At 37.3% G+C, this 27,373-nt stretch overlaps 1 protein-coding gene across 1 annotated transcript in view; it reads left to right on the top strand.

Moving 5' to 3' along the window:
* The window catches only part of USH2A (usherin), a 526,768-nt gene that overhangs the window by 19,267 nt on the left and 480,128 nt on the right, over positions 1-27,373 (top strand). Inside the window, exon 3 of the mRNA XM_036235436.1 lies at positions 19,293-19,425. Within this exon, the coding sequence (XP_036091329.1) occupies positions 19,293-19,425 (133 nt within the window). The remainder of the gene's footprint in view (positions 1-19,292; positions 19,426-27,373) is intronic.

The raw sequence follows: 27,373 nt of genomic DNA, 5'->3' as shown, positions 1-27,373 counted from the left end.
CACATTCAGAAATATCATACTTTTCTCATTGGGAATGTGACTAGTATTTGTATTGAAGAAAATAGGCCAATTATTTAAGGCACGCATTTATTTTCTGTTCCATTAGCTATAAATCTTTTCAGCGTGAAATTAATGGAGAGTATATGAGTGGCGCAAAGAAAGCAGGTTAAGAAGTTACTATCCTATTAAGAATTTTTTCCTTGAATGTGATTCAGGATTAAAAATGGTTTTATCAGAATAAAACATTTTCTATTTAGTAAATTTATCCCGTGACGAAATGCTACGTGAGTGGTTGGTTGTGAAGAACTGTCAGCCATTGGTAGAAGTATGTTGTGCCAACTTGGACGAACACTTTCATCTCAGAAGGACTAATTCCTTCTTAAAAGATGGTTTGTTGTTTTTCTATGTTCCAATAACAGCCGAATTTCAAAACATAAGAAGATAAACCAACCACAGTGTTCATTTATTTATGACTTAGATAATCGCAGGATTTTATTTTGTCTTTTTTTTTCGCCTCAATAATATTCTTATTTGCCTCAATAATATTCTTATGTATGTGGGGAATTGGTAGAGAGGGAGAAGACTTGGGGTTTATAGATTTTTATATTGAAACATGCAATCATAAACCAGTCAATTTCATCCAAGAATATTTCCCTCTTTTCACTTTCACTAGATGCTCAAGCATGAGACCCTAGTTCTTTAAATTATCTTATTCTGTTTCTGTCACTAATTTTTTTATTCTTACCCTTGTATATTGAAGTTACATATAGCTTTGTGAAACTTCGTCATAGGAGGTTAAAATCGATTCGCTTTTAAATACAGTAGCTTCAATATGCTTTTGATTGTTTGAAGAATACCTATTGGGAGGCAAGGGGAAGTCTTGCATAATGAGTTACCAAAGGCAGGACTTGCCTCACAGAAAAAGCAGCAGGCGTTTCTTGGCAGGAGTTTCAGCAAGTGGTGTCAGCAGCTCAGAAGTTGCCATTGGACTGTCGAGTGTTATGTAGATAAATTGTAGCTCTGGCTTGTCCTCCAATGTCATTCTTTGATTTCTCTCTCTGTTAACATGGCATTTGCATTTGGGTCTGACTGAGAACAAGGCCCTGTGCAAATGCCTCATGACATGTGTAGAAAGCTGCTTTTATGTTAAAAGTGATATGTTTTCTTGTTCACTACGTTTACAATAAAAATTCATCTTCTAGGCCTTAAATCATTGGAAATGCCTTTGTGTATTTGCAAGTCCCATTTTAAGTCAAAATATTAAAGTACAAAGAGTGGAGAAAAATTTTTTTCTAATTACAAAATCAGACAAAAAAAAGAAAAAAAAAACAGTTGATCACAGGCAGCAAAAACCAAAAAATATCATAATCAAAACATGCAAATTTAGTGTATCTCCAGTGAAAGATAAAATCCTTAAGGAGGAGAGTAAGTATTGCTTTAGAGTAAGCATCCAGGAAGGGAAAACATTAAAACAATCCCGTTTATTAAAAAATTATTTGTACTTGCCATGCATATGTGTTTCCTTGACTTGCCACATTGGAGATACCTTTTGGTCACCCTTGCCCTATATGAAAGCCTTATTTATTTATTTGTTTGTTTGTTTATTTATGATAATGAAAACATTGAGTTAAGTTTATCGACTTCTGTTGCTTTTGACTGTACATAGCCAAGTAACTGGATTGTGCCAGCAGGTAGGTAGTTCTAGGGGAAGACTTTGCCCTTTGCAGGAAAACACTTCAGCCAGCAGCTAGTTACTGTGTGACACACGCTCGATTCTCAGGAGGTTCAGACAAAAGAGAGGGTTAGAGGGTCAGGGGAGCCTGATGCTATTTAGCAAGATGCTTGAGTTGAATTCCCGCACCAGAATTTAGCCTCATACCTAATTCAGACAGTGTAATAGTGGGGGAGGGTAGAGGAGGGAGGACCAGGGAGGGTGTCTTTTCAGGTTAAATGTTAAAATAAGGTCCTTTATTTCTGTCTCTGGTGGCATAGGGTGTTAGAAAACCGGTGACACATTTTGGAAGTGTTGCTTTAAAATAGATTTTAACGTTCGAAGATCTGTAAAGGGTATTATTGAGTACTTAATAGATTCTGTGTTTGCCTATTGAAGTCACTACACAGCCAATGTCTACCTCATTAATTTGTAAAGCACTTTGGCCCACCTGGAGACTACGTACTATATTAAAACAACTTTTATACCCAAATTCTTCATGTCTAATAATTATAAAATGTTCAGTATCTGAAGAAAATTGTCTAAATGCCGTAATATTGGTCATGGATAGTTTTGCATGGAATATTCCATGCAGACAAATTTGTTCTGTGTTGAAGATTTTTTTCATTCGGTCAGCTGCATCAAACTAAACTGAAAATGGAAAATGGAAACTAAATTGTTTAAAAAAAATGGATTCCATAGTTTGTTTGGCTGCCAAAATGTTATTGTCATTGAAGTTTATGCTGTGTAGCTAAGAAAAGCCAAATTTAAGATATATATAACTTTAATCATTTTCCTCGCAACATTCATCAAAATGCTAGTTTTATAACTTTTTCATAGCTTGTTTTTGAAAATTTTTATCTTTTCCAAATTATATTCTATTAGAGTCATAAAAGTAATAAAGCTTATTTATTCTAGATCCTTCATACCTTGTACAAAGTAATTAAACCATGTTCTTAAAAGCAAATTTTTTCATTTCACTTCAAAACCCCTTTATGACCTATTAGGATTCTCAAGATATTTTATGATAAAATTCTCAGTCTGATAAGATAATAGTAAGACTGACGTTTAAGCTCTGCCTGAAAAGCTGAACGCAGTTAGGACTTGTTCTTTTTGATTACTATGTTCTATTCACTGTTTCTGTGTCGTTTGTAATTGCTGTATGGTTTAATTTATTTTTTAAGTTGAGTACTAGGTGCTCTTGCACTGGGTAGAGGTTTTGGAAGTGACGCAATTAGCTAACTTGGATCTCAGTAAAAGGAACTTAGTGGAAGGATATCAAATAATAGATATAAGCGGTTATAGTTTTTGAGAGTAAACTGTGATTTCTTCTGATCGTGGTGAAACTTCATGGATTATGAAGAATTGAAAGTAGACCTTGAGGGTTGGAAAATTTTCAAGAGGCAGAAATGGAGTGAGAATTCTGGGTTGGGGACAGGGGCGTGGAAAGGCACAGTAGAGTGCGCGTATAATGCTTAGGGAAGCGTGGTCAAGTTTGCTTTGAGTAGGCTTTGTGCGAGAATGTAAGATGAAAATCCGAAGGAAGTTTAGTGTCCCATGATAGAAGCTTGAATAAAGTTGAGATTATCCCTGGATAATGAAAAGGAAATGAAGTTTTGAACAGAGAAGGAATCAGGTTGAACTAGCCCTTATTTTTAAAACTAGAGCGAGTTCGAATCTACCTGTGCCGGCGCGGAGCCGCCGTCAGCCCAGGATTCCGGCTGAATTGGGAGCAGTGAATCCCGCAGCAGGCTCGGTGGTCCTACCACCTCTTGTCATTCGGTCCCCTTCAGTGATGTCTTCTCCCGTATTCTCACGGCGTTATGTCTGTCTTTCCTTTCTTTACTTTCATCTCCCACACCTGGGCAGCTCTGTGATTCTGCAGTGGCCGCCTCCTCTACATTGTCAGCTTCTTTAAAAAACAAAACAAAACAAAACAAAAAACTCTGGCCTTCCAAGAATGCTGATTCTCTCCCTGTAGGCACCGGTTTCTGTCCTTTTCAAGCAGGGGGCAGTTCATTCATCCATCCTCATGCACCTCAGGGCTGGGAGCTGGTGAAGATGTGAAGACTGACATTGTCTCTCTCTCTCTTTTGTAACCTTCTATTGGCAAGAAATGTTACTTTTAAAACTCATGTTAACTAGGTTTATAACCTCCTTTAATACCAGCCTCATTTTTCTTTTTCTTTTTTTTTTTTCTTTTTCTTTTTTGGTTTACAACCGCGGGACCCAAAACAATAAAAAAATTAAGTTTAACTCAGTGTTTTTCAACATCAGCATCACCTTTCGGTCAAACACCATGTAGCCTCATTCTCTCTCCTGTTTACCACCCTACTCGTATAGAGTAAATGCCCTCTTTTGGAAGATACGTCTACCCAAAATGATAACTTTGAACTACACACGAAAGTTTAGCCTCTGGACCCTTGTAGTTGTCTCTGAATCTGTTGGGTTTCTTCTGGGATCACGTCCTTCCCTTCTAGCCCAGCCAAAAGGAACATGGCTTCGATAGTCTTCTGACCATTTTTTAAAAAATTTATTTCCCCTTGTCCTTCTGTTGACTATAAACACCCATTCTCAAGTCTTTCACCTGCTTGCTTTGTTAATGCCTGTGTATAGACTGCGGAATAATACTGAAGAAAAACAAACGTGGGTGGACGGAGGCCATTATCAATTAACGATTTCCGGCTGAAGGTAGTCTATCAGTGTAGCCTTAGGGTGAATTCCAAAGGTATAGTTTTTGATTCAAAGGGTATGCCTAATTTTATTTTTGGTACATACTGACATACTCCTTTCAGGAAACATGTGACTAATGGAGACTTCTACCAAAAGTAATTCATTGTGCCTGTTTCTTGTCAATACAGAGAATTATCTTTGTCATTTTTCCCAGTCTGATGGACAGAATAGTATTAGTGCATTCTTCTTTTATTTTGCATTTCTTACCCTAACTTATACATGTCTTACCTTATCTAGACTTACTGGCCAGCCATGTGTATTTTTTCTTCTGTACATTGCTATCTTTTTAAATTAGGGGGTTTGCATTTTTATTGATTACTAAGAAATATTAATGTATTATTGGATTCCCTCTGGTAACTTGGAAGGGATTAAATTTGGTTTTATTTATACTACCTATCATTTTAAAAATCTACATGTAAAGTAATTCAAGCCTGAAATTTATTTCTCAAGTCATGAATTTCAGACTTGATACTATGTTAACTCCTATGGGAAAGTAAAAGAGTTGTCATACGTTTGCTTTTAGAATTCTTTTATTCTCTTCTCACATTCTAGTTTTTGTTAGAATAAATAAGGATTCTAACCCCGATATATTATTGCAAAATCATTACAATGAAATGATGATACTTTTATTTCGAGCATTCTAATAACATTTTTATAACTGTTATTTAAAAATGATGTATATATATATAAATGGATTCAATGCTCACTGAGCCTTCTTTTATAGCATACTTATCTAATTTCTTAATTTAAATTGCATCTTCTATTTGGTGAGCATATTTCCATTTTCTGAAAGGGAGTGTGTCTGGTGATGTGCCTTCTGACATCTTGCCTGGTTGAGACTATCTATCTAAAGCTTGTGCCCCCAAACAATGACAGTGAGGATGCAATTCTTTTCATATTCCTTTTCATTTCTGAGCCCTTAATACACTACATCATGTTCTGAAGAGAAATCTGAGATGAGCTTGAGAATTATTTTTCACTCTGGGAGTACTGTTTCCCCCCGCCCCCCTGGAGTGTGTAGGATTCTTACGGGTTTCTTTTCTCTCCTTAAGATCCCAGATCCCAGGACCACTGGCATACATCTTGGTATTAATCTTGACTTGTTTTTCTGGGCACGTGGTAAGCTTTTCTTAGTTGAATGTTCAGACCATCTTCTTAATTACCAAATGTTGATTTTAAATATGTCTTTGAGTTTATATCTTGAGCAATTTTTTTCCCCAATAAGATCAGTTTTTTTTTTTTCCATTGGTACCTAAGATCCTTCAAAATCTGTTAGACTGCATATTGGTAGCCAGACTCATTGTTCTACATAATTTGAGCTTTACACTGTTTTCCAAGTCTCTGAAAACCTCATATTTTGTGGTGTTCATCCAAGCTTCTCCTCCTTGCCTTCACTTACCTTTTCTTCTGCCTGATTACTTTCTTCCTCTGCATCTTAGCCCCTAGTTCTATATTTCAATGGCCAGCGAAAATTCAATTTTCTTTGTAAAAAGCACTTTAAAACCCTCTCCCCTTTTCTCCTGTCTACTACTATAGCATTTTTATCATATTGGTATGGTATGGTATTTTTTATGTAGATCGATTTTGCATTAGATACATTTTGAACTTACTGAAGGCAAATACTTTATTCGTTTATGTGTGTCAAGAACATAGCAAAATGTCTGTTCCTTGATGAATGTTTCATATAAATAAGTATATAAACAAATGGAATTGAATGAGTTTGGTAAAGAATGATGTTGAGACAATGGTGATATGTGATGGAGTAAAAAGCTCAAGATATTTTTTGAATGATGAGTGGACATTTAAAACTTACTGCGTCCTATGAAAATCCTCGCTTTCTTTATTCTGAGCGAAATTCACTTTCCCGTGATTGTAAATCACTTTGTAGTCTCTTCCAATGATAATGGTTTATAGCAAATGGTTGTATAGGCTCTTTTCTCTAATCGGTTAAATATAAACTGTGACCAAACTAGCAATTCTGTTTTTCTCATATTTTGTCTCATGGTGAATTCGGTGATATTTCTTCTCTCTCCACAAATGTACTCACACTCAGCCTCTTCCGAACCCTGTTACAGTCTAGAGGGTAACTGGACTTTCCTTCAAAATAACACACATTTTCTTAACTCTTTTCATATCAAGGGAAAAAAATAAAAAAATAAAAAAGATACCAACACTGGCCTTCTCTCACATTTTCTAGAACTGTTTTTCTTCCGCATTTGGTATTTCTGTGCTCTTTGATGTTTTCATGATTCGGGCTATGTATTCTGCCTGGTGTCTGGAACAATGTCGCTCTCCAGTAAATAAGAGATAGGGATATGACACTCCTAAACATTTCGAGCTACTTGGAAAAAGATATTACTTAAAATGTGTGTTCCGAATGACCTTCCGTCTAAAGAGTGAATCTCGTACTCCATTCCTGCTCCAAATCTAACCTCTTGCATTTTTGTACGTTGTTTCTCAGGGACTTTGGCAACACCTATCAATTTGATTTCCTCTGCGGATGACACTTAACAGACTAACTCTTCCTTGGAAATTATTAATGGAAACCTGAAATAAAACTCCAATTTCCTATCAATTCTCCCCTTAGTTCCATAAATATCTATTTAAATGACAGGCTGTAGTTCATAGAAAATGTTATTTCAAATAAGATGTAGCTTAAGTCCGTGTGCCTCCTAAGTTAAATTAAATTTTGGTTTTATTCATTTTGTTTTCCTTTGCAGTATCCCGTGCTAAGCTTGTCCATTAAAATACATCTTCCTTCTAAACTCTGGTTAGAGCACAAGTGGTTGAGCCCTCCGGGGAGGCAGGTGGAATTTGATTGGATACTTACGCTTTCCGATTATTTTATTTTCCTCAGAGAAATAGAACATTTTTTGCTTTCAGGTCAATTGGTGTAATGGTTGGATTCAGATAGAATGACACTTTCTCCCCTCGTAAGTCTCTAGTTCCTCAGAGAAATCCTTGAGAAATCTGTTGACAACTCGATGTCATTCAGCGGGTCTAATGGTATAAATGGCTTAGACGTTGATTCGGAGTAGTGTGAAAGTCTGATGTGAAGTGAAAGTTTGAGATCTCAAGTGCATTTTGAATAAGGCACTTGGACAGGACTCATATATTCATTTCTTACAGTTCGTTTCTTATTCAGATCATTGCTGGTTTTTGCTAGGGACAGGGGTTTACCATGGAAACCTGCTCGGACATATCAGCAGCTGATCAGAAATGCCCCTACCGTGAGGTATAGGAAGCAATACAATTAGGATGACCTTTGTTTTAGGAACCTATGGAAGTACAAAGCAGATGAGATCAGATTGGCAGAATCACAACCCAAAGTACACGCAGGAGAGGAGCTGTTCTCGAGGGGCGTATCGAGTCCTGGGGGCTGTTGGCACAGAGCTGACAGACTCCGTGGGCAGGAGGGTATGTGGCTCTGATTCCCAGGGACAGGATGTGGCAGACAGCGCTTGGAACGGCAGTGTGGTCAGCTCCTCAGACTCTTCCCATCAGAGGCATCAGGCAATGTGGACAGGGGGCCCAGGTTTGGATCCCAAGACAAGGCAGACTGAGTCCCCGTGCCCAGAAAAAGGGCGGCACCACAGAACCAGTACGCCTACCATTGCCTGAAGTTACTGCAACCACATCTAGTGCAGGGCGGGCAGGTGGAACCCTAAATAAACAAGAAATGTATCGAGGACAAAGGAGTCTCCAAAGAATTAAAATATGGTAGAAAGTTATTGGGTGGTTACTCAGGCTTGCTTGGACATTAAAGGACTTTCTGAGCTGGTAATAGATAAGCTGAGATTGGAGTGGCAATACTCAATATATTCCTTGATCCCTATAACTAGTGCTGGAAAAAAAAAGCCCTAAAATTTTAACTTAAATTGAGTGTTTGAATGTCATAATTTAAAGGTGAATTTGTAGAAGGAAGAGGTAAACTACTACCTAATTATACTTACCTGGGTGGGAAGGTATACTAATTCACAAATACCCGTCATTACATGTGTTAGGAGATGCAAAGCACCATGAAAGACCTGGGCCAGTAAGTATGCGGCAGACTTTGGGGAGCGTGTTAATTTTTAACATGAGGTATTATAACTGTAGTAATTCTCGCTCTTAATTGTTTCACATCTTAATATCTACCTTTATTCTTGATTTGCTCTTTCTAAAGATATGCTATAAGCAGTTATACACTGCTTTTTTTTTAATAAGTAAAATCAACATGCAAATGTTTCTCCCACCCAGTATTTTTTTAAATTTATTTTTTATATCTATGGCGTTGTATGTTCACCTGCCATAGTTATATTTCTTTCTGTCACTGCATATTTGACCCCTTTTAGCTCATCTGTCACCCCCCTCTCCCCTTACCCTCTGGTAACCACTGGTCTATTGACCACGTCCATGAGGCTCTGTCCAGTTCATTTGTTTTTAGGTTCGTATTTCACATATGAGTGATATCATGTGGTCTTCTACTTTTTCTGTCTGGCTTATTTTACTTAGCGTGATTATCTCAACGTCCATCCATTATGTCACAAATGGCAGTATTTCATCTCTTCTTGTGGATGAGTAGTATTTCATCATATATATGCACAGCTGCTTTATCCAGTCATCTGTCGGAAACTTTGGTTTCTTCCATGTCCCGGCCACCGTGAATAATGCTGCTATGAACATCAGTGTGCACATATCTTTTCGGATATGGGTTTTCTAGTCTTCAGGGTAAACACCCATCAAAGGAATTGCTGGATCATATGGTAGATCAATTCTTAGAGTTTTGAGGAACTTCCGTACTGTTGTCCATAATGGCTGTACCAATCGACAGTCCCACCAGCACTGTACGAGGGTTCCCTTTTCTCCGCATCCTCTCCAACACTTGTTATTACTTGTCTTGTTGATAACAGCTGCTCTAACATGTGTAAGATGGTGTCTCACTGTGGTTTTGATTTGCATTTCCCTAATAGCTAGTAATGTTGAGCACATTTTCATATGTTTGTTGGCCATTTGTATGTCTTCTTGGGAGAAGTGTCTGTTTAGGTTCTATGCCCATTTTTAAATTGGATTACTGTTTTGTTGTTGTTGTTGTTGTTGAGTTGTATGCGTTCTTTGTATATTTTGAATATTAGGCCCTTATCAGAGGCATTGCTTGCAAATATCTTCTCTCAATTGGGTGGTCGTCTCTTTATCTTGTTGACCGTTTCTTTTGCTGTGCAGAAGCTTTTTAGTTTGATGTCTTCCCATTCATTTATTTTAGCTTTTACTTCCCTTGCCTTTGAGGTCAAACTCATAAAATCCTCTTTAAGTCTAAGGTCCATGAGTTTAGTTCCTATGTTTCCTTCTATGCAATTTATAGTTTCAGGTCTTACATTCAGATCCTTAATCCATTTTGAGTTTGTTTTGGTGTGTGGTGGTAGACAGCAGTCGAGTGTCGTTCTTTTGCAGGTGGCTTTCCATTTTTTCCCAGTAGTATTTATTGAAGAGGTTTTATTTTCTGTACTGTATGTTTTTGGCTGTTTCATCAAAAATCATTTGCCCATGTAAACATGAGTTTATTTCTGGACTCTCCATTCTGTTCCACTGGTCTATGTGTCTAATTTTCCGCCAGTACCATGCAGTTTTGATTATTGTTGCTTTGTAGTATAATTTGAAGTCAGGCAGAGTGATGTCTCCAGCCTCGTTCTTTTATCTCAGGATGGCTTTGGCAATTCAGAGTCTTTTTTGCTTCCATATAAATCTGATGATTTTTTGTTTTATTTTTTTTAAGTATCAATGGGCTTTTGATGTTGATTGCTGCATTAAATCTGTGTAATGCTTTAGGTAGTAAGATTATTTTAATTATGTTGATTCTTCTAATGCAAGAACATGAAATATCTTTCCATTTCTTTGTATCTTCAGGTTTCTTTTTTTTTTAAATAGCATCTTACAGCTTTCATCATGTAAGTTCTTCACACGTTTCATTAAATTTATTCCTAGGTATTTTATTCTTTTTTGTTGCAACGGTAAAATAAATTATTTTTCCACTTCTTTTTCTGACACTTCATTTTTAGAGTATAGGAACACTATGAATTTTTGAACATTGATTTTTTTATTCAGAAACTTTACTGTATTTGCTTGTTATTTCTAGTAATGTTCTCGCGGAATGTTTGGGGTTTTCTATACAGAGCATCATGTCATCTACAAATAGTGACAGTTTGACTTCTTCATTTCCTATTTGGATGCCTTCATCCAGTATTTCATCCTGGTTCTCATACTTCTGAGGCTTGTCAACTTTTGAAGAAGGCTAATTTAGCCTTTACAAAAAATAAAAAAAATGAAACAAACAAACAGCAAAACAGGTGAACTATTCTAAATACACCACCAAATTTAGAGGTTGGTGGTGTTCGTTTTTTGACAGCCGGTGCTTACTTGGGGGAAAATAGATTGGGAAGAAATATGTAAGAATCGAACTGAGTTAATATCAATTATGAAGATACAAAACGAATACTATTTTCAGGAGCACCATGTCAATCTAGTAATCTAATTGCTAGTATAACATACTTCAGATTATAAAACCATTTATTTTGCCAAAATTGATGACACTGTTTGTTTATTTTGTTGTCGTGAAGGGGATAATGGAAATTTCTGAATTTTCTAGTTTTGACCTATAAGTAGCTACTTTTGCTTTTCAGGCCAATATAATCCTTACCTTACAAGAATGCCTATTTGCTACTGTCTGTCGTTATTTTATTTTTTTTCCGTTTGGTTTTTGGTATAAACTAAATTAAATGTGTGTGCTTCTCTATGACTGATTGAGAAGAAACTGCTTAGACAATTTATCTCACCGGCTTTATTGCAGAGTGCCACCTTTAAACAAAGGTCATTGTGAAGACCTTATTCTCAATTTTAGAATGTTTTAAAGATAAAGTAGTTCCCATCAGATTTCATGATACAGTTCTCTGAAAAACGTTAAAGAGATTCACATTTTTTCTTTGGCCTGAAATGACTCTTCTGCATTAGCTTATGAGACATATTTTAAATAAATTTTACTCAATACTATTACAGCTGAAAAAAATCTAAGAGGAATAGCTGGGAGATAGGTACTTACAGAGAACCATGCATTTCTTTTAAGAATGTAAAATTAATAAATAGTCCATGAGTTATTCAATGGGAAATTCTGGCCTTATTGAAGATTTTAGTAGGAATAACTCATGCATAGTGTCATAGGCATTTTATGTCTGTTTTGTTTACATGGCAGGACCCCATTTCAGCTTACAAATCACTGCTCAGAATCTTCAAGATGTCGTTTGAGTACTGGCATGAAGTTCAGGTTTTGGACTATACACAGAATGATTTCCTATCTATCCATCTGCACGTTGAGGGCTTGATTGATGACCCTCTGACTTTGGGTCGAGAGTGAGTTCACATCTCTTGGCAGGGCTTCAGCTTTCTCTCTGAAAGTATAAACAGAAATCCACTAATTTTATCATCCCTCTCCTAGCATAATTTCACTTAGTGATATGCCATTTTATCACTGCAATTTAAAGAGATTTTAAAAAAAAAAACTGGAAAAGATTTGGGAGAAAGTGGGGAGGGTGCTTTTAAATTTAATACATTAAAGAGAAGAAAAATTAAATTACTCAGTATAAATGAAAGCTTGGGGTAATTTTGAAGCATCTTTCCATTTTCTTTCTGGTGCTTTTTCCTTACAACTCACTTATTCCTTAGCTTCTACCACTTCCTACTTTGCTAATTCCTTTTATTCTTTTAAGAGTTAGTTTAGATGAAGCTTCATCCATTCAACAAAGATTTAATGAATACCTAACAGTAGCTACTATTACTCTTCTGGGAAATTAAGGGAACAAAACAAAAAAATAACACAAAGAAAAACCTCTTCTTATGGATTTCATATTCTAAACAGGAAAATAAAACTAACAATAAAAAAATATGCAATATATTAGTCAATAAAGAGAATAATTGTATAGGAAAGGGGGTTAGAAAGGATTGGGGGCTACAATTTTGCATTGGGTAGCTAGGCGACGTTTTTATTAAATGACATTTGAGAAATTCTCTGAAAGAGATGAGGGAAGAAGCCAACAAGTATCTATAGAAATAGTCAAGGAGTAGGAATAGAAAATGCAAAGACTTCGTGGAAGGCAAGTGCCCGGTAGGCTTGATGAGGGCCTGCAGAGAGCATGGACCATACTGACAGGAAGTAGCAGGGGAACAAGGAGCCTGATCGGGTAGGGCTTTTTTTTTTTTTTTTTCACTCAGGGTGAGAACATATTGGACATCTTTTTGCAAGATGTGACGTGATCTAATTTTGTTTTAGCAAGAATCCTCAGGCTCCTGTCTTGATAAAATGCTGAAGGGGATCACAGGCTGTATCTGGGAGGTCACTGCAAAAATCTAGGGAACAGGTAGTAGAGTCTTGGGCCAGAGTTGTAGCAGGAGAGGTGGTGAGTGGATTATGGATGTATTGTGCAATTAGGGCTTCTGGATTTACAGTATCTACAGAAGATGTGTTGGGTCTATCCCTATTATTCGAGAAATCAATAATAAATCAGACCATTGGTAGATTTTCTATCATAGATATGTGTAAATAACTTTTTTTTGAAGCAAAGAGAAGAAGAGAATAATTTGCTAATTTAGGAAGAAGAGACCATGAGAGTCAATACAGGAAAAAGAGAACTACCTACATTTCTGTATTAAATCGTTGGAGATTGGTTAAATTGGAGGCTTGCTTGCAGGAAAGCACAGTATGCAGAGAGCTTTAATAGCTCTCAGGAGGAGAATAGGAAATCCAAAGCATTAAGCATTGTGCCTAGGGTAAAAGTAGCATATTCTTAGGTATCGATCACCTCAAGGGCTTGGCTCGTCTGAGTCCCTCAGAGAGGAAAAAACAAAAGCAAGTGTATAGGAAAGGGGTGTGTGCAGGAGAGTGAGGGCAGACGAGGGGCCGGGGAGAGGAATAAGTGTGGAAATAAAATGTATGCGCTCATGAGAAGTGAAAAATAGAACAAAAACAAGAAAAACTTGTGAGGAGCATATCTGTGTATGAAGTTGTTTTCCTGTAGCTTCTTTCATATAGTCGGAGAGGGGGAGGGTATAAGCAGAGTGATTCAAGTAGTGATGAAATCACAGGCACTGTCCAGATATCCGTGGGCAACCATGTGATCGATTCCTGCCAAAGCAACCTTCCCCGAGTAATCGCCTCAACTCTTCTTAAATATTATTTGTATAAACAAAGCTTAATAGAGAATACTTCATAGACTGGAGTATCTACCATTAAATCATCATGCGAAAACTCATGCTGAGAAACAGGGCGACTCTGCAAAGGTGAAGAATTCCCGTACGGCACATTTTAGCTGTTAGAAAATGGTGCCTTTTTGGCTGCTTAGAATTGTAACACAGTGTAGGTCGTGTTGGTGGTTTTATTTTTGGAGTGTCAATTAGTCAATCAATCAGTATTTACTGAGCATCTGCCCAGCATGTAGGGCATACTCATCAAATTTGCAAATGACGCAGATCTAGGAGGATGGTAAATACACGGGATGACAGACATTACGTTCATAAAGACTTCAACAGCCTGAAGCAGTGGGCTTAACCTAACACGATAAAATGTAATGTGGTTAAATATAAATTTCTGTCCTCGGGTCCACATAACTAACTGCACATGTACAGGATGGAATGGATGTGCTTTAGCAGTGATGTAAGTAAAGAAAGATGCTATTTTAGTGACTAGTCAGTTCAACTTAATTTATCAGTTTTAGCTGTGTGCTGTCACTGCTAAAAATCTAGCTTGCAATTTTGGATTATATTAAGGTGATAATCCTATTTTAATTTGGCAAGTGAGACCACATGTAGAGATTGTAGTATTTCTGGAGCCATATTTTAAGAAGAGAGAAACCCAAAATCATGTCATATTTAGAACAGGGCAGAAACCGCATTTCTCCTGAAGAGGATACAGGAGGAGAATGACATCTTTCTCTACGTCTGTGTAAGCTCTGCCATGGAAAAGAGATGAAAATTGCTTGGTGTGAGCTCAGTAGATAGAGCTGGGTTTTATGCATTGAGGTCATGAGGTGATTATCCTGTCACCTATTTATTATAGTAAAAAGTTGTTCAAGGATACAAGGGGTTCTGAAGTCTGCAGAAGCAGAATATTGGGGCAATGAAAACTTATTTTGGGAGTAATCCTGCAGAAAGGCAATCTGAACAATTGAGGTAATGTAAGTAAGGCATCCAGTCTGGTGCCAGGGATATGGCAGGCGATGAGATAGCTCATCGGGGTCGTTACCCTTCTTGTTGAGGATGGTGTTAACAGGAAGTGCATCATCACTTTGTAGAGTTACAGCAGAGAGACTCAATGTGTGGGTCCGGCACACTAGATGGTTGTTGCTTCTAATGCTACCTGGATGTGCTGAGTAATTAAAATGAGTTCAAACAAGCTCTAGAACTAGTCAACCTTCTATATTACCTTGAGTAATGTAACCTCTTTTTTGTTGTTGTTGTTTTTTTAATTCTCTGTTATTCAGCTTCGTTATCTTTAAAATGAAGATAACAAACCTGCCTTGGTTTGTTGTAAGGATAAATGAATACACAAAAATTGAGAACAGGGTCTGACATGCTAATTTTTCAATAACTTATAATGCTGAAGTAGTTGACGAAAAGATTATTGGAAGATACAGGACTTGAGATATATATTTTGAAATTACTAAAAATTTAGATAAATAGAAGGCCATAGGAAGGTTATTTACATGTGGAAATGGCTTAAATAAAAGATGGGGATGGAATTAAGCATTGTGTGATCATAAGAGAATGGGGAGACCTCTCTATTTACACTGGAGGTTGACTGTTGGTGATGAGTTAGGAATTAAATCACAGGATGTGCAAGGAAAACTTCAGAAGCCCTTGAGTTTAGAATGGTGAGCAGTAAGAGAAGCATCCCACGCGCTCTCAGGTAGGGAAATACAACATACATTTGATATTTTAAAATAACCTTATAGAGTTTTCAAGAATAAATTGCCTTCCTTATGTTGAAAAATTATAGATGGAATAGTAGAATCTTTTATGCAAATCCTTCTTTAATGTAGAAATAGAAATTCTATTTCAGGGCAATTTCTATTTCAGCAAGTCCAAGACATTTTTCTCCATAAAGTTTTCCCTTTAGAGTCACATTACAGTGTTTTCCTTATTTGTTTGAATCCCTTCACATTCCAAATAATGTCCTTTACGTTTGTATCATCCATCATCATCTTTGAATTTCTGACCTATTGCCAAATAATTTTGTGTTAAATCAGTAAGAAAGATGTTATTCAAAATACTTGAAAGGGTTTTGCTTAAAATGAGACCCATCAAATTAAGGAAACTGGTGTTCTTGAGAGGCTTGTAAGTCGATTCTGAGGAGGCAAGTCTTACAGAGAAGGCTACCAAATATGTTATGCACCACTCCTTAATAGATTAAAGCATAACTTCTCAAAGCAACTCCTTGAAGAAGACAACCCTTCATTAACTGCATTTAGTGTCAGTACTTAAATCAAAAACAACCATCATTTATAGTGATTCAAACATTAACTACCATATTAAAATTAATCTTTTGTTTCATACATACAAGCTTGAGAGTAAGGATTATTATTTTATCTTCTTGGTATAACTCATAAGGCCATTGTGGGTTGATGCTTTATTGAATTGAATTAGGAGCACGTAGGTAACAGGAAATCTATAAAACTTTCTTAGGTGAGAAAGTGAGCTCAGGTACTCTGTCTGCGTTTTCTAGCTGAGTAAGCAGTTATTTTTGGTTGTTAATGGCCAGCAGGAGTAGAACAATGACAAAGAGTGGACATTTCAATGGTACAGGTGATGGTGGACAATTACTCTGGTCTAGGTGGACTTGATTATATTTGTTTCTCCTCTGTAGCTTCTCATATGTCTATTGTATGACTTCCTGGACTTTAGAATCATACTCGCATGAGAATTCAACATTTTAAAACTCTGATACATGCTGATGTTCAACTGAATAAGTAAACTCTATCACAGGGACACAAGTTTGACCCAACAGGGGTAAAAATAAAATACGAAACTCAGAGCATAAAGGCTTGAGCATGACTTGCTCCTTTATATTTTCTTTCCAAAGTCTTTTGGGATCTCTCTCGAGAGATTTAAGGCTTTTGTATAGCTGGTAGCAATTTTGCCAATTCATTCATGCAAGCCATACTGGTAAGCGTGTGCAGCTCCTGCAGTCCTCAAAGGGTGAAGATTGACATAGCTGGGAAGTTCACTTTAGCAAAAGGCTTTCTTTTCACAAATCAGATATACCATCGTATATATGTCGGTTCCCCTAAATAACTGGCAAGGGGATCATAGGAATGAGCTATTGCAAAAAGCCGCCTTCATCTTCCCTTGTGATGGGACCCCAAACCAGAATTGCAAAGTAGTTTAGAGAATCTTGGAATATAAAGCATGGTATATAACACCAAAGAAGATTTAATCTTATTTATAGAAAGGTGATCGGTAGGGGAAGGGACAAGGCGAGAGTGGCTTGGGATCATCATTAATCATTTTTTTAAGTAGCAACAAAGTGAAGACATCCTTCTAGAATTCACTCCAAGTGACACTGAATCCTTCCACTAAGCAAATACATGATGAGTTGATAAAAAAGAAAAAAAGGAAAAAGAAAAAAAGGTCCTGAACTTTTGACTACAGATAGAATACAGGGAATACAGAAAATCAAAAACATGCTTTCTATCTGACTCAAAGTAAAGGTGCACTTAAACTTGTAAAAGACAACATTTTTATTTGAATGATATGACAGAACTGTCACCAGAGTGTTACCTGCTATAAAGAAAGCCTAAGAATTATTACCTTTATTAGACCAGTGACACTGAGCTTTAGCCATACATTTCTAACTTCTGTCCCTCTACAGAGACAATTTTCTTTCCTTAAATAAACTGTCATGCTAGGTGTTAATATATTGTTGGCTCTCTCGTGCTCTGAGAATACCGCTGATATAAAACATGTATATGTTAGATTGGTAATAGTATCTTTAGTGTAGCTGACTAGAACAAATGTGTTTCCCTCATGGCTGTGCTAATGTGATAAAGGAAAATGGGCTGTTCATCAGCTTTCGGCTGGGCAGAGACAGTAGAGATGGAACCACATTCTTTTTTATGCATTAATACCATCAAGAACTTTTCACGAGTTATATTTCATGCGCCTGCATGTTGCGCAGAGATGCTGTAAAACATGAGATAATGCTACAAATAACAAAGTAGAAAAGCCTGTATCTTTTATAATGATAACAGTCAAACACCAAATGACAGTAACAGGCTGTAAAAAATGGGATGCAAAAAAAAAAAAAATCAAAAACAAAAAAAAACGTGGCCCCACTACCCAGCAAAGAGGTATGTATCCAGGCCCATAAGGAGTTGGTGTGCGATTTTAGGTCTTCGTTAAAGACTTGTTTTAGAATTAAGTAAAATGTAACACTGGGTCGGTGGACTTAACAAAACAAGGTCCAGATGAAACTAGTTTGGATAGAATGGAAAAAGGCAAATTGAATAACCTTTTAAAAAATTAATACTGCCAAGTAATTATGACGTTAACTTCCAGGGGTTTGGTTTTGTTTTTTGAAGAAGAGGGGGTTTTTAAAAGGCAGTTGCCCACATAATCTAAAGATGTTAGAGTGCGGTTGCTTCGTTTTATCAATTGTTATAAGGCCATTTTAATAGAATAGCATTTTAAATTTTTTATTCAATTTATTAAAATGTTAATCTCTAACATTTCAACTGCAAAACATTAAATTTCTCTCTTTCCTGTATCCTATCCACCCCTCTAGCTTTTTGCTTGCCATTTCAGCCCCTTTACTAATTAGAGTAGCAATGATTTTACATTTAATGTAAAAGCATCTAACAGGGCTATTTGTAGAGACTAAAGTTGATGTCAAAACAGCTGATAAGTTTATTGAGAAATATGTGCAATCAATGAAGATTTTATAGAGGTAACACCTACGGAGTAGTCTGCACAAAACTCTGAATTGCTATTCAGGGAATTACTTCACACAAACAGAAATGTCATATCTTTAAATGGTATCATTGTGGGATCATCACACTATAACCTGTGGGCCAAATATGGCTGGCCACGTGTGTCTACAAAAGTCATTTGCACGTGGTCTGTGGCTCCTGTTCTGTTATAACAGTGAAGTTCAGGAGCAGTGACCGGGCTGTTGGGACCACAAAGTCAAATCATTTGCCTGCAAATGATAATAATAATAATAATAATAATAATAATAATAATAATAATAATAATTGTCAGGCTATTTATAGAAGTCTGCTAACCCTCAGCGTAGAGTTGTTAGTTTCCCTGAATAATTACCCTAAAATACGATTGGTGCAGCTGGAAATTACTACCACTTAGAAAGTAAATGTTATGAGAAGTATTTTGTATTGGCAACTTAAATTGAATCATATCTATATGCTATATATTCCTTTTTGGTATAACTGGTTTTGAATATTTCTCCCTCTTGTGTTTATTTGTGTTTATTTCCAAATATAGCTATACCAAATTTAAGCGGTACCTAAAGAAACAACAAATCCTCAAAAAACATATAAGAACATGGAAGTCAGAGTTGTTAAATAGATGGGACAAACAATTACATACACCTGTGAATACCCGGTAGCTAGCATCACAGCACAAAACGCCAACATAGAGGTGTATGTCTAGATATATAAACACACGAATACATTATTGAGGAATTAAACTGAATTATTTTCTTTCTAAATGAAGAAAGTGGAGAAGTAGTAAATTAACTTGAGATAGACTGCTGAAATGTATTTATTATAGAATTAAAGATTATACAATTAATAATGGCGATAATTTCCTACAGGTGCATCAGACAAAAATCAGTTTCTTCATCAACGGTCTGGAGGAAGATAATACGGCTTTTGACGCAAGAACTCTGAGTGGCTCAATTACAGATTTTGCCTCCAGTGCTACTCGCATAGGACAGAATTCAAGCGGTAAGTTTCTGACTTCGGAAAATTATGTATTCGATTGTACTGTTACTGAATGTGTCAAAAAATAGTATGTTAAAATGCCTAGGCGTACTCGTTTCCTAGAGCTGGCCTCACAAAGTAAGCAGCAGTTGGGTGGCGGCTCAGCGTAACAGTGTATCCTCCCACGTTCTGGATGCCGAGATCTAAAATCAAGGATTCACAGTGGCCGTTCCTTCCGGAGGCTCAGGGGGGTGGGGGTGGGGGATGGAATCTGTTTCTTGCCCTTTGTTTTCTGATAATTCTTAGCATTCGTTGGCTTGTAGCCGTATGACCCCAGTCTTCGCCTCCATCGCCACATGGCCTCCTTCCCCTTCTCTTACAGGGGAGATTGTGGTTACGTGTAGGGGCCACCCTAACCCACTCTAAGGGTATTATGTTGAGTCGAGGTCCTTAATCACATCTGCAAAGACCAGTTTTTTGAAATAAGGTCATGGTCACAGGTTCCAGGTAGACATGCGGTTTCGGAAGCCACCCTTCAACCCACTGCACCTCAGAAGGTTTAAAATGGGAATGTGTTTATTATGACCAGTTTTTAAATTAAGAAAAATATGTAATAAGCTATCTATATCTATATATCTACATCTATATATATATCTCTACATCTATATATATATATCTACATCTATATGTATATATATATACACACATACACATTTTTTTTCCTGGTTTGGATTTTACTGTAGGGATATAGTTAAAATAAGACTTAGAGTATTAGATAGAAACTGAGAAATAATACTCAACATCTAATAAACTGGATTTATGGTCTTCATATCTTCCCACCCTAAGAATGGGCCATATAGTTTAGGAAGATGATACACATTAGATATGGAAAAGAACAGATGTTGAATTTAGCATTTTCTTGAAATAACTAGCACAATGGTCTATAAATTGCCCGTACCTTAAAATGAAAATGTTATTTTATAGTATTAAAAAGTAAATATTCATTATAAGATAATCCAAACAATACAGAACGCTGTGAAATAGTTATTTCATTTTCCTAACTTCAGAGATAGTTAACATTTTATACCCTTCCAAAATTTTAGTACCTATAGATAGAAATATGGTTATAAATATAATGTTCCAAAAATGAAATTACAATATAAATACTTTCCCTGAGTCCTCTAAAAATAAATACTTCCCCTCCAAACATTATGGACATTTCATGTTAACTCCTTCCTATTTAAAATCACTGTATCGTGCACAATTGTACAGCTATAACAAAAGCTTGTTAATAAGCTCCTATTAGTGAACATGCAGGTTATTTCTAATATTTCAATATTATCAGCAGTTATAGGTGTCTCTATAGCAATCTGTTGATTTAGTATGCACACACACATTGAAGCAATTGTCCAATGGCACAGTAACTTCAGACCTTATACTTTTGCTGTCAAGCTGCCTGAGTTCAAGTCCCATCTCCCCCGTTACTAGCCACATGGCCAGGAATATCTTTTAATGTCTTTAAACTGTAATTACTCCAAATCTAAAATGACGACGATAATGATGGTATTACAGTTCCATCATGATGATCGAATGTGGCTTCGTCATGAAAAGCATTATTGGTCTTCCCGTATCTGGCACGTGGTAGTCGTTCAGTATCTGTCGAATGAATGAACTGTGCCTTGCTTATACTAAACCATATTGCTCTGTCATGCTATTATTAATAGTATAATTGTCCCCCAAGTTCATAGAAGTTTAATAGGTTGAAGTATATGATCATTTTATATTTAATGCCTATGAGAAAGAGTACCGTCATGCATAACAACAGACTTCATCCAGAAAGGTGTGCAAGCTTATCTAAAAATATAGGTAGGTGCTTCCTTCCTTACACACTAACTGACCTTACAAATTATTCGTTTGTTCACTTTTGCCTTTTTTCTCATTGAAAAATGTTGGATGCTGCCTGAGAATTATTCGTCCATTAGTGATTTTTAGTAGCTTTCCACACGTCTTGATCAATCTCATTGTATTTGTTGTGTGTCCATATTTACATTCTGGAATTTATCTGTAACAGCTCATTATCGTTACGATTATTATGTTGCGGGTGTTCTTTTCGGTTTTTAGACGGCCTATTAACTTTGTTACAGGAATTTTAAAATACCGTCTCACAATTTTAAGGCGAAAACATGCATGCAATGTAATGCATTATATTAAGGGTGTGGTCTGATGGATTTGTAATCTGTGTATGTACCTGTCTAAGTCTCATCCAGAAAGTTCTGGAACACTTCCCGTATCTCAAAGACTCCTCGCGGATATCACCTCTAAAGGCAAACAGGGAACAGTGTCAGGACAGATTACCGCCGTGGATGAGTGTTGCCTCTTCTCGAACTGTCATGCAAATTAAATCAGGCAGTAGGTGCTCGTTCGTGTCTAATTACCCCCGCTCAGCACTGCGCCTGTGAGATTTATCATTGCGCGTTATTTCTTTAGCTTTTGGATATATTTCTTTGGCTTTAGAAAATACTCGTTTAGTGTTCCAAAATGGGCGTTCCAGCCAGCAACGTATGTGAGTTTCAGTTGATCCACATCCTTACTGACACGTCATATTGTCATGTGTTGTTGTCGTGTGATTGATGATACTGAGAACTTTTTCATGTGCTTACCGGTCATGTGGATATGCTCTTCTGTGAAGTACCTATTTAAGTTTTTTGCCAATATTTAAATTAGTTTATCTTCAATATTTTGAATCTGAGTTTTTTTTGGCAGGTACATGGGTAGCTAATATCTCTTTTGGGCTATGGCTTATACTTTCCCTTAATGGCATTCCTTGATCAACAGAAGTTCTTTATTTTAATACAGTCCAATTTACAAATCTTTCTTTCATTCTTAATGCTTTTTATGTCCTGTTTAGAATATCTTTGCAAACAATGATATAATTAAAATATTCTCCTATACCTTTTTCTAGAAGTGTTATTTTACTTATCGGGGATTTGATCTTTGGGTGTGATATGAGAGTGGTCAAGTTTCATTTTTTTTCACCTGAATATCTAATAGAACCAGAAACACTTTCTTTAAATAAATCATGATTTCTCTCCAGTGGTAATTTTGCCACAAATCATATCTGGGTACGTGAAGGTGGCTTTGTTCCTGAGCTCTCTATTTTGTTGCAATGATCTGTTTGCCTATACTTGAGTCAAACCTTTTTAGTTTCCAGTATTGTAGCTTCACAAAAGTCTTACTATCTGGAAGTGTCTAATTTCTCCACTTTCTTTTTTCTTTGAAGCTTGTCTTATCTATTATATGAATTTTAGAAGCAGTTTTTTTCATTTCACAAAATGTTTTGCTTGGATTCAAATCATTAACTGAATTTTGGGAGAGGGAATATTTATACAATATCGAGTCTTGCAATCCATGAATATAATGCATTCCGTAATTTTAGTTTTCTGAATAGAGATCTTGCTCGTATTTGTAAGGTTTAATCATATATAGTTGTTGGTTCTTTTTTCATGCAATTTTACTTAGTATAATATTTGAACTTTGCTTTCTAATTTTGTTTCTATTATAGTACTGTCGATTTTTACATGACTCTTAAGTTCAATGACCTTGCTAAATTTTAATTCTCATAGTTTAACAGTCTTGTCAATTTATGCATGGCAGGCACTCACATCTTTTCAAATGTTTGCAACAAATGTATAAATGGCCATGGCTTTAGAATTGTCACATAGATATTTATATGTGTTGTTATTGCTAATTTTTAAATAATGCAAAATTTCAGTTTGTTTCCTCCTACAATCTGAGTAATCGAGACACATATCTGGCTTAAGGAAATAAGGTATATATTTTCGATAGTCTAAATACATTCTAAAACACCATGGTTAAATTTCTAAGCCCTAGTGACAAACAAACCTAGGATCGAATCCAGTCCAGTTGAGAGCATTTGATCAAAATGCAAAACCTTGGAGTGGTGTCAACAAGCTGGTGACATAGGTGGTTGCTGACTCCGTTCCCCATCACAATGAGAACAATTAACAACCATCTGAGAACGAGACACTCCCGGGAGAACCCCAGAACACGGGGGTGAGGCCGAAGCACCCCCCGCACCACGGAAACCGAGGAATGGATGAGAAGAAGGTAAGAGGAGAGGCTACGGCGATGCGTTGACATGACCCGCCACCAGCCCAGCGCGTCACCCGAGTCTTCAGCTCCTTAGATGGGGAAACAGAATCCAGGGGCCGGTTAGCCCCCTGGCCCTGCAGGAGCGGTGACTCTGGTTTCCCACCACAGAGGCTGCAGGAGGGTGTGCGAGGCTCCCCCACCAGGGGCTGGAAAGGCAGGGGAGAAGCCTGCGGCACCAGCGGATCTCCGTGGACAGAGCCCACGCCTGCAGCCCCCACACGATGATGCCGGTCAGCAGCTTCGCGCCCACACAGGGCCGGTTCCGGGCCACACTCTGACCGGGGATCTCGGTGGCGTGCACGTCTGCCTGATCCGGATCCTCAGACTGGGTTTGCTGGCCTCGGAGCCCAGTTTGCTCACAGCGAGGCAAGGAGTTGGATGACAGCCCCATCTGCTGTAGAGAGTGTCTCCTGGCCCCATCGGACTCGGAGGGCTGGCAGCAATCCTGGAAGCAGGGCCGCCAGTGGCACTTGAGCAAGCGTCAGGCAGGCAGAGCTGATGGTCCCCAGAGCAAAGCCAGGCCTGGGCGCAGAGCCCTCCCCGCCCTTCCGCAGGCAAGGGAGTTACCTCCTAGCCAAGACTGCGGGCTGCTGCTGGCCCCTGCCAACCAGAGAGCCTGTTTGAGAAATTGGGAGTAGCCTGAAACTGCCTCTCCCTCTCCCACCCAGGCAAGGGAGCTGGGACAAAGTGTCACCCTCGGCGGAGAGTGTCTTCAGCTCCGTCTGACCAGAAGGACTGTCAACAGCAACTCAAAGCTGTGTGGCCCAGCAACACCCCAGCTGGTCGGCCTCAGGTTAAGACAGCAGAGAACTTTACTGGCTTTATAGCAGCTTCTCCCCCTGCTTCTGGGCAGGGAATCTAATCTGCAGCCTTGCTCAGCACTGAATGCAGCCTTCAGCCTGTCCAGGCTCAAAACCTGTTCAGAGGACATGGGAAGCCGTGTAGCCCACCCAGCAGCCCTGCCTGCAATGGCACTAAAACTGAGAGTACAGCCATGGCCTCGCCTGACGGCAGAGCAAAACCAGTGTCTCACCCGACTGGAGAACTCAGGGAACACTCCGGCCTGATTCAGGTCCTCAGGCAATGAGCTAGACAGGCCTGAGGCTCCATCCCACACATTTAAGAAGACTGAAATCAAACCAGGTATCTTGTCTGGCCACAGTGGCATGAAACTAGGGATTGATAACGAGAGGAAGGCTGGAGAATTCACAAGCATGCAGAAATTAGACAACACTCTCCTGAACAACCAATGGATCGAATAAGAAATAAAAAAGTTTCTTGAAGCAAATGAAAATGAAACATATTGGAACTTGTGGAATGCAGCAAAAGCAGTCCTAAGAGGGAAATTTTGTAGCAATAAATGCCTGCATTAAGAAGCAAGGAAGATCCCAAATAAACAACCTAACCCTACACCTTAAGAAACTAGAAAAAAGAAGAAATTGTACCAAAAGTTAGCAGAGACAAGCAAATAATAAAATTAGCACAGAGATAAATGAAATAGGGAACAGAAAAACAATAGAAAAGATTAATCAAATCAAGAATTGGTTCTTTGCAAAGGTAATCAAAGTTAACAAATCTGCAGGTGGACTAACCAAGGGAAAAAGGACCAAAATCAAAATTATAAATGAAAATGATGACAGAGAAATTCAAAGGATCATAAGAGGCTACTGTGAAAAACTACATACCAAGAAACTGGGCAACCTAGAAGAAATTTTAAAAACTTCTTAGAAACATATACTTTACCAAGACTGTTTGAATAGAACAATTACTAGCAAGGAGATTGAATTGTAATAAAATATATATATATATATATATATATATATATATATATATATATATATATATATATATATCCCAGTGAAGAAAAACCCAGGGCCAGATGACTTCATGGATACATTTTACCAAACATTTAAAGAGGAATTAGCACCAATCTTTCTCAGACTCTTCCAAACCATTGAGGAAGATGGAACACTCTCTTACTTATTTTGTGGGGCCTGCATTATCTTGATATCAAAACCTGAAAAGGACATTAGCAGAAAATAAAACTACAAGACAGTACACCTGATGAATATAATAAAGGCCATTTTTGGCAAACCCATAGCTAACATCATACTGAACGGTGAAAGGTTGAAAGCTTTTCCTCTAAGATTAGGAAGAAGACAGGGGTGCCCCTCTTACCACCCTTATTCAACATAATACTAGAAATCCTGGCTAGAGCAATCAGGCAAGAAAAAAAAGCTATCTAAATCGAAAAAGAAGTAAAATTGTTTCTATTTGTAGATGGCATAATTTTATAGAGAAGAAATCCTAAAGACTTCATCAAAAAAACTGTTAGAGCTAATCAATAAATTCAGTAAAGTGGCAATATACAAGATTAACATCAAAAATCAGCATTTCTATACACCGGCAACACATTTTTTGCGAAAAAAGAAATGGATCCTATTTGCAAACGTATGAAAAACAACCACTAGCCAAAGAAATCTTGAGAAAAGAACAAAGCAGGAGGCATCGCACTTCCTGATTTCAAGCTAGGCTATAAAGATACAATTATTAAACAGTGCGTTGCTGGCGTAAAAACAGACAAATGGACCAAAAGGACAGAAATGAAAGCCCAGAAATGAGCACAACCACAGGGTCACCTGATGCTTGACAAGGGAGCCAAGGACACTCAGTGGAGAATAGACAGTTTCTTCAATGAATAGTGTTTGGATAATTGGATATTCACATCAAAGAATATAAAACTGGACTCATCTCTTCTACCACTCACAAAAATAAACTCGAAATGGAATAAAGACGCAAATGCAAGACCTGAAACCATGAAACTCCTAGAAGAAAACAGGAATAAAACTTCTTGACATAGGTCCTGATAATCTTTTTTTTTCTGGGGTGAGGGGGGATGTAAAGGGGAGCTATGACAGCTAACGTCCAAACGACTAAAAATGAACAAATAGGTGAGACTCTGTCAAACTTACAAGCTTGTGTACAGCAAAAAAGAAAAAATAAGTAAACAAAAATCCAAACTCAAAGAGAAAGAAGTCGGACTTATGGTTACCAGAGGCAGAGGGGGAGGGGAAGGGGAAATTGGAGGCAGGTGGTCAAGAGGTACAAACCCCCGTTTATAAGATAAATCGGTACCAGGGATGTGACGTACAGTGTGATGACTGCAGATAACACTGCTGGATGACATGTCGGAGAGTCGAGAAAAGAGTGTGTCCTATAAGTTCTCATCACAATGGGATCATTTTCTTATTCTTTTTTTTTTTTTTTAAGAAGATGGATGTTAGCCGAACCTATTGTAATCATTTCATAATATATGTAAAACACTATCATGTAGTATGATTTAAATATATACAGTGATGTAGGCCAATTATTTCTCAATAAAACTGGAAAAAGTATATCTTTTTAAGTCTCGGTTTTCTATTCTATTCTAAGAATCACATACTAGTTTATATGTAAAATATATTCCCCATCAAATAATAAAATCCAGTAAGTGGCAGCTATTATTAACCTCTTTTAACATCTATTTTCTCATTGTGGAGAAGGAGAACAATATGTCTCCATTAGATTGTTGGGAGACCTAAAAACTATGTCCATAAACAACTCTATTACTTAAGTTCGTATATGCTCTTTGATCAAGCTAAGCTTATATGAAGTCATTTCAAGGAACCTGCATATTTAGAAATTTGATTTGAGTAATTTGTATAACAAAGAATGTGATAAAGTACTCTGCATGTAGGATTTCTTAACACATTAAATCTTGTGTCTTGTTTCAATAATTAAGCCCCATCAGTACTTCCAA

This window comes from Rousettus aegyptiacus, unplaced genomic scaffold, assembly GCF_014176215.1.
Source record: "Rousettus aegyptiacus isolate mRouAeg1 unplaced genomic scaffold, mRouAeg1.p scaffold_m13_p_18, whole genome shotgun sequence".
Taxonomy (NCBI): Eukaryota; Metazoa; Chordata; class Mammalia; order Chiroptera; family Pteropodidae; genus Rousettus; species Rousettus aegyptiacus.
This window is presented reverse-complemented; position numbering and strand designations above follow the sequence as displayed.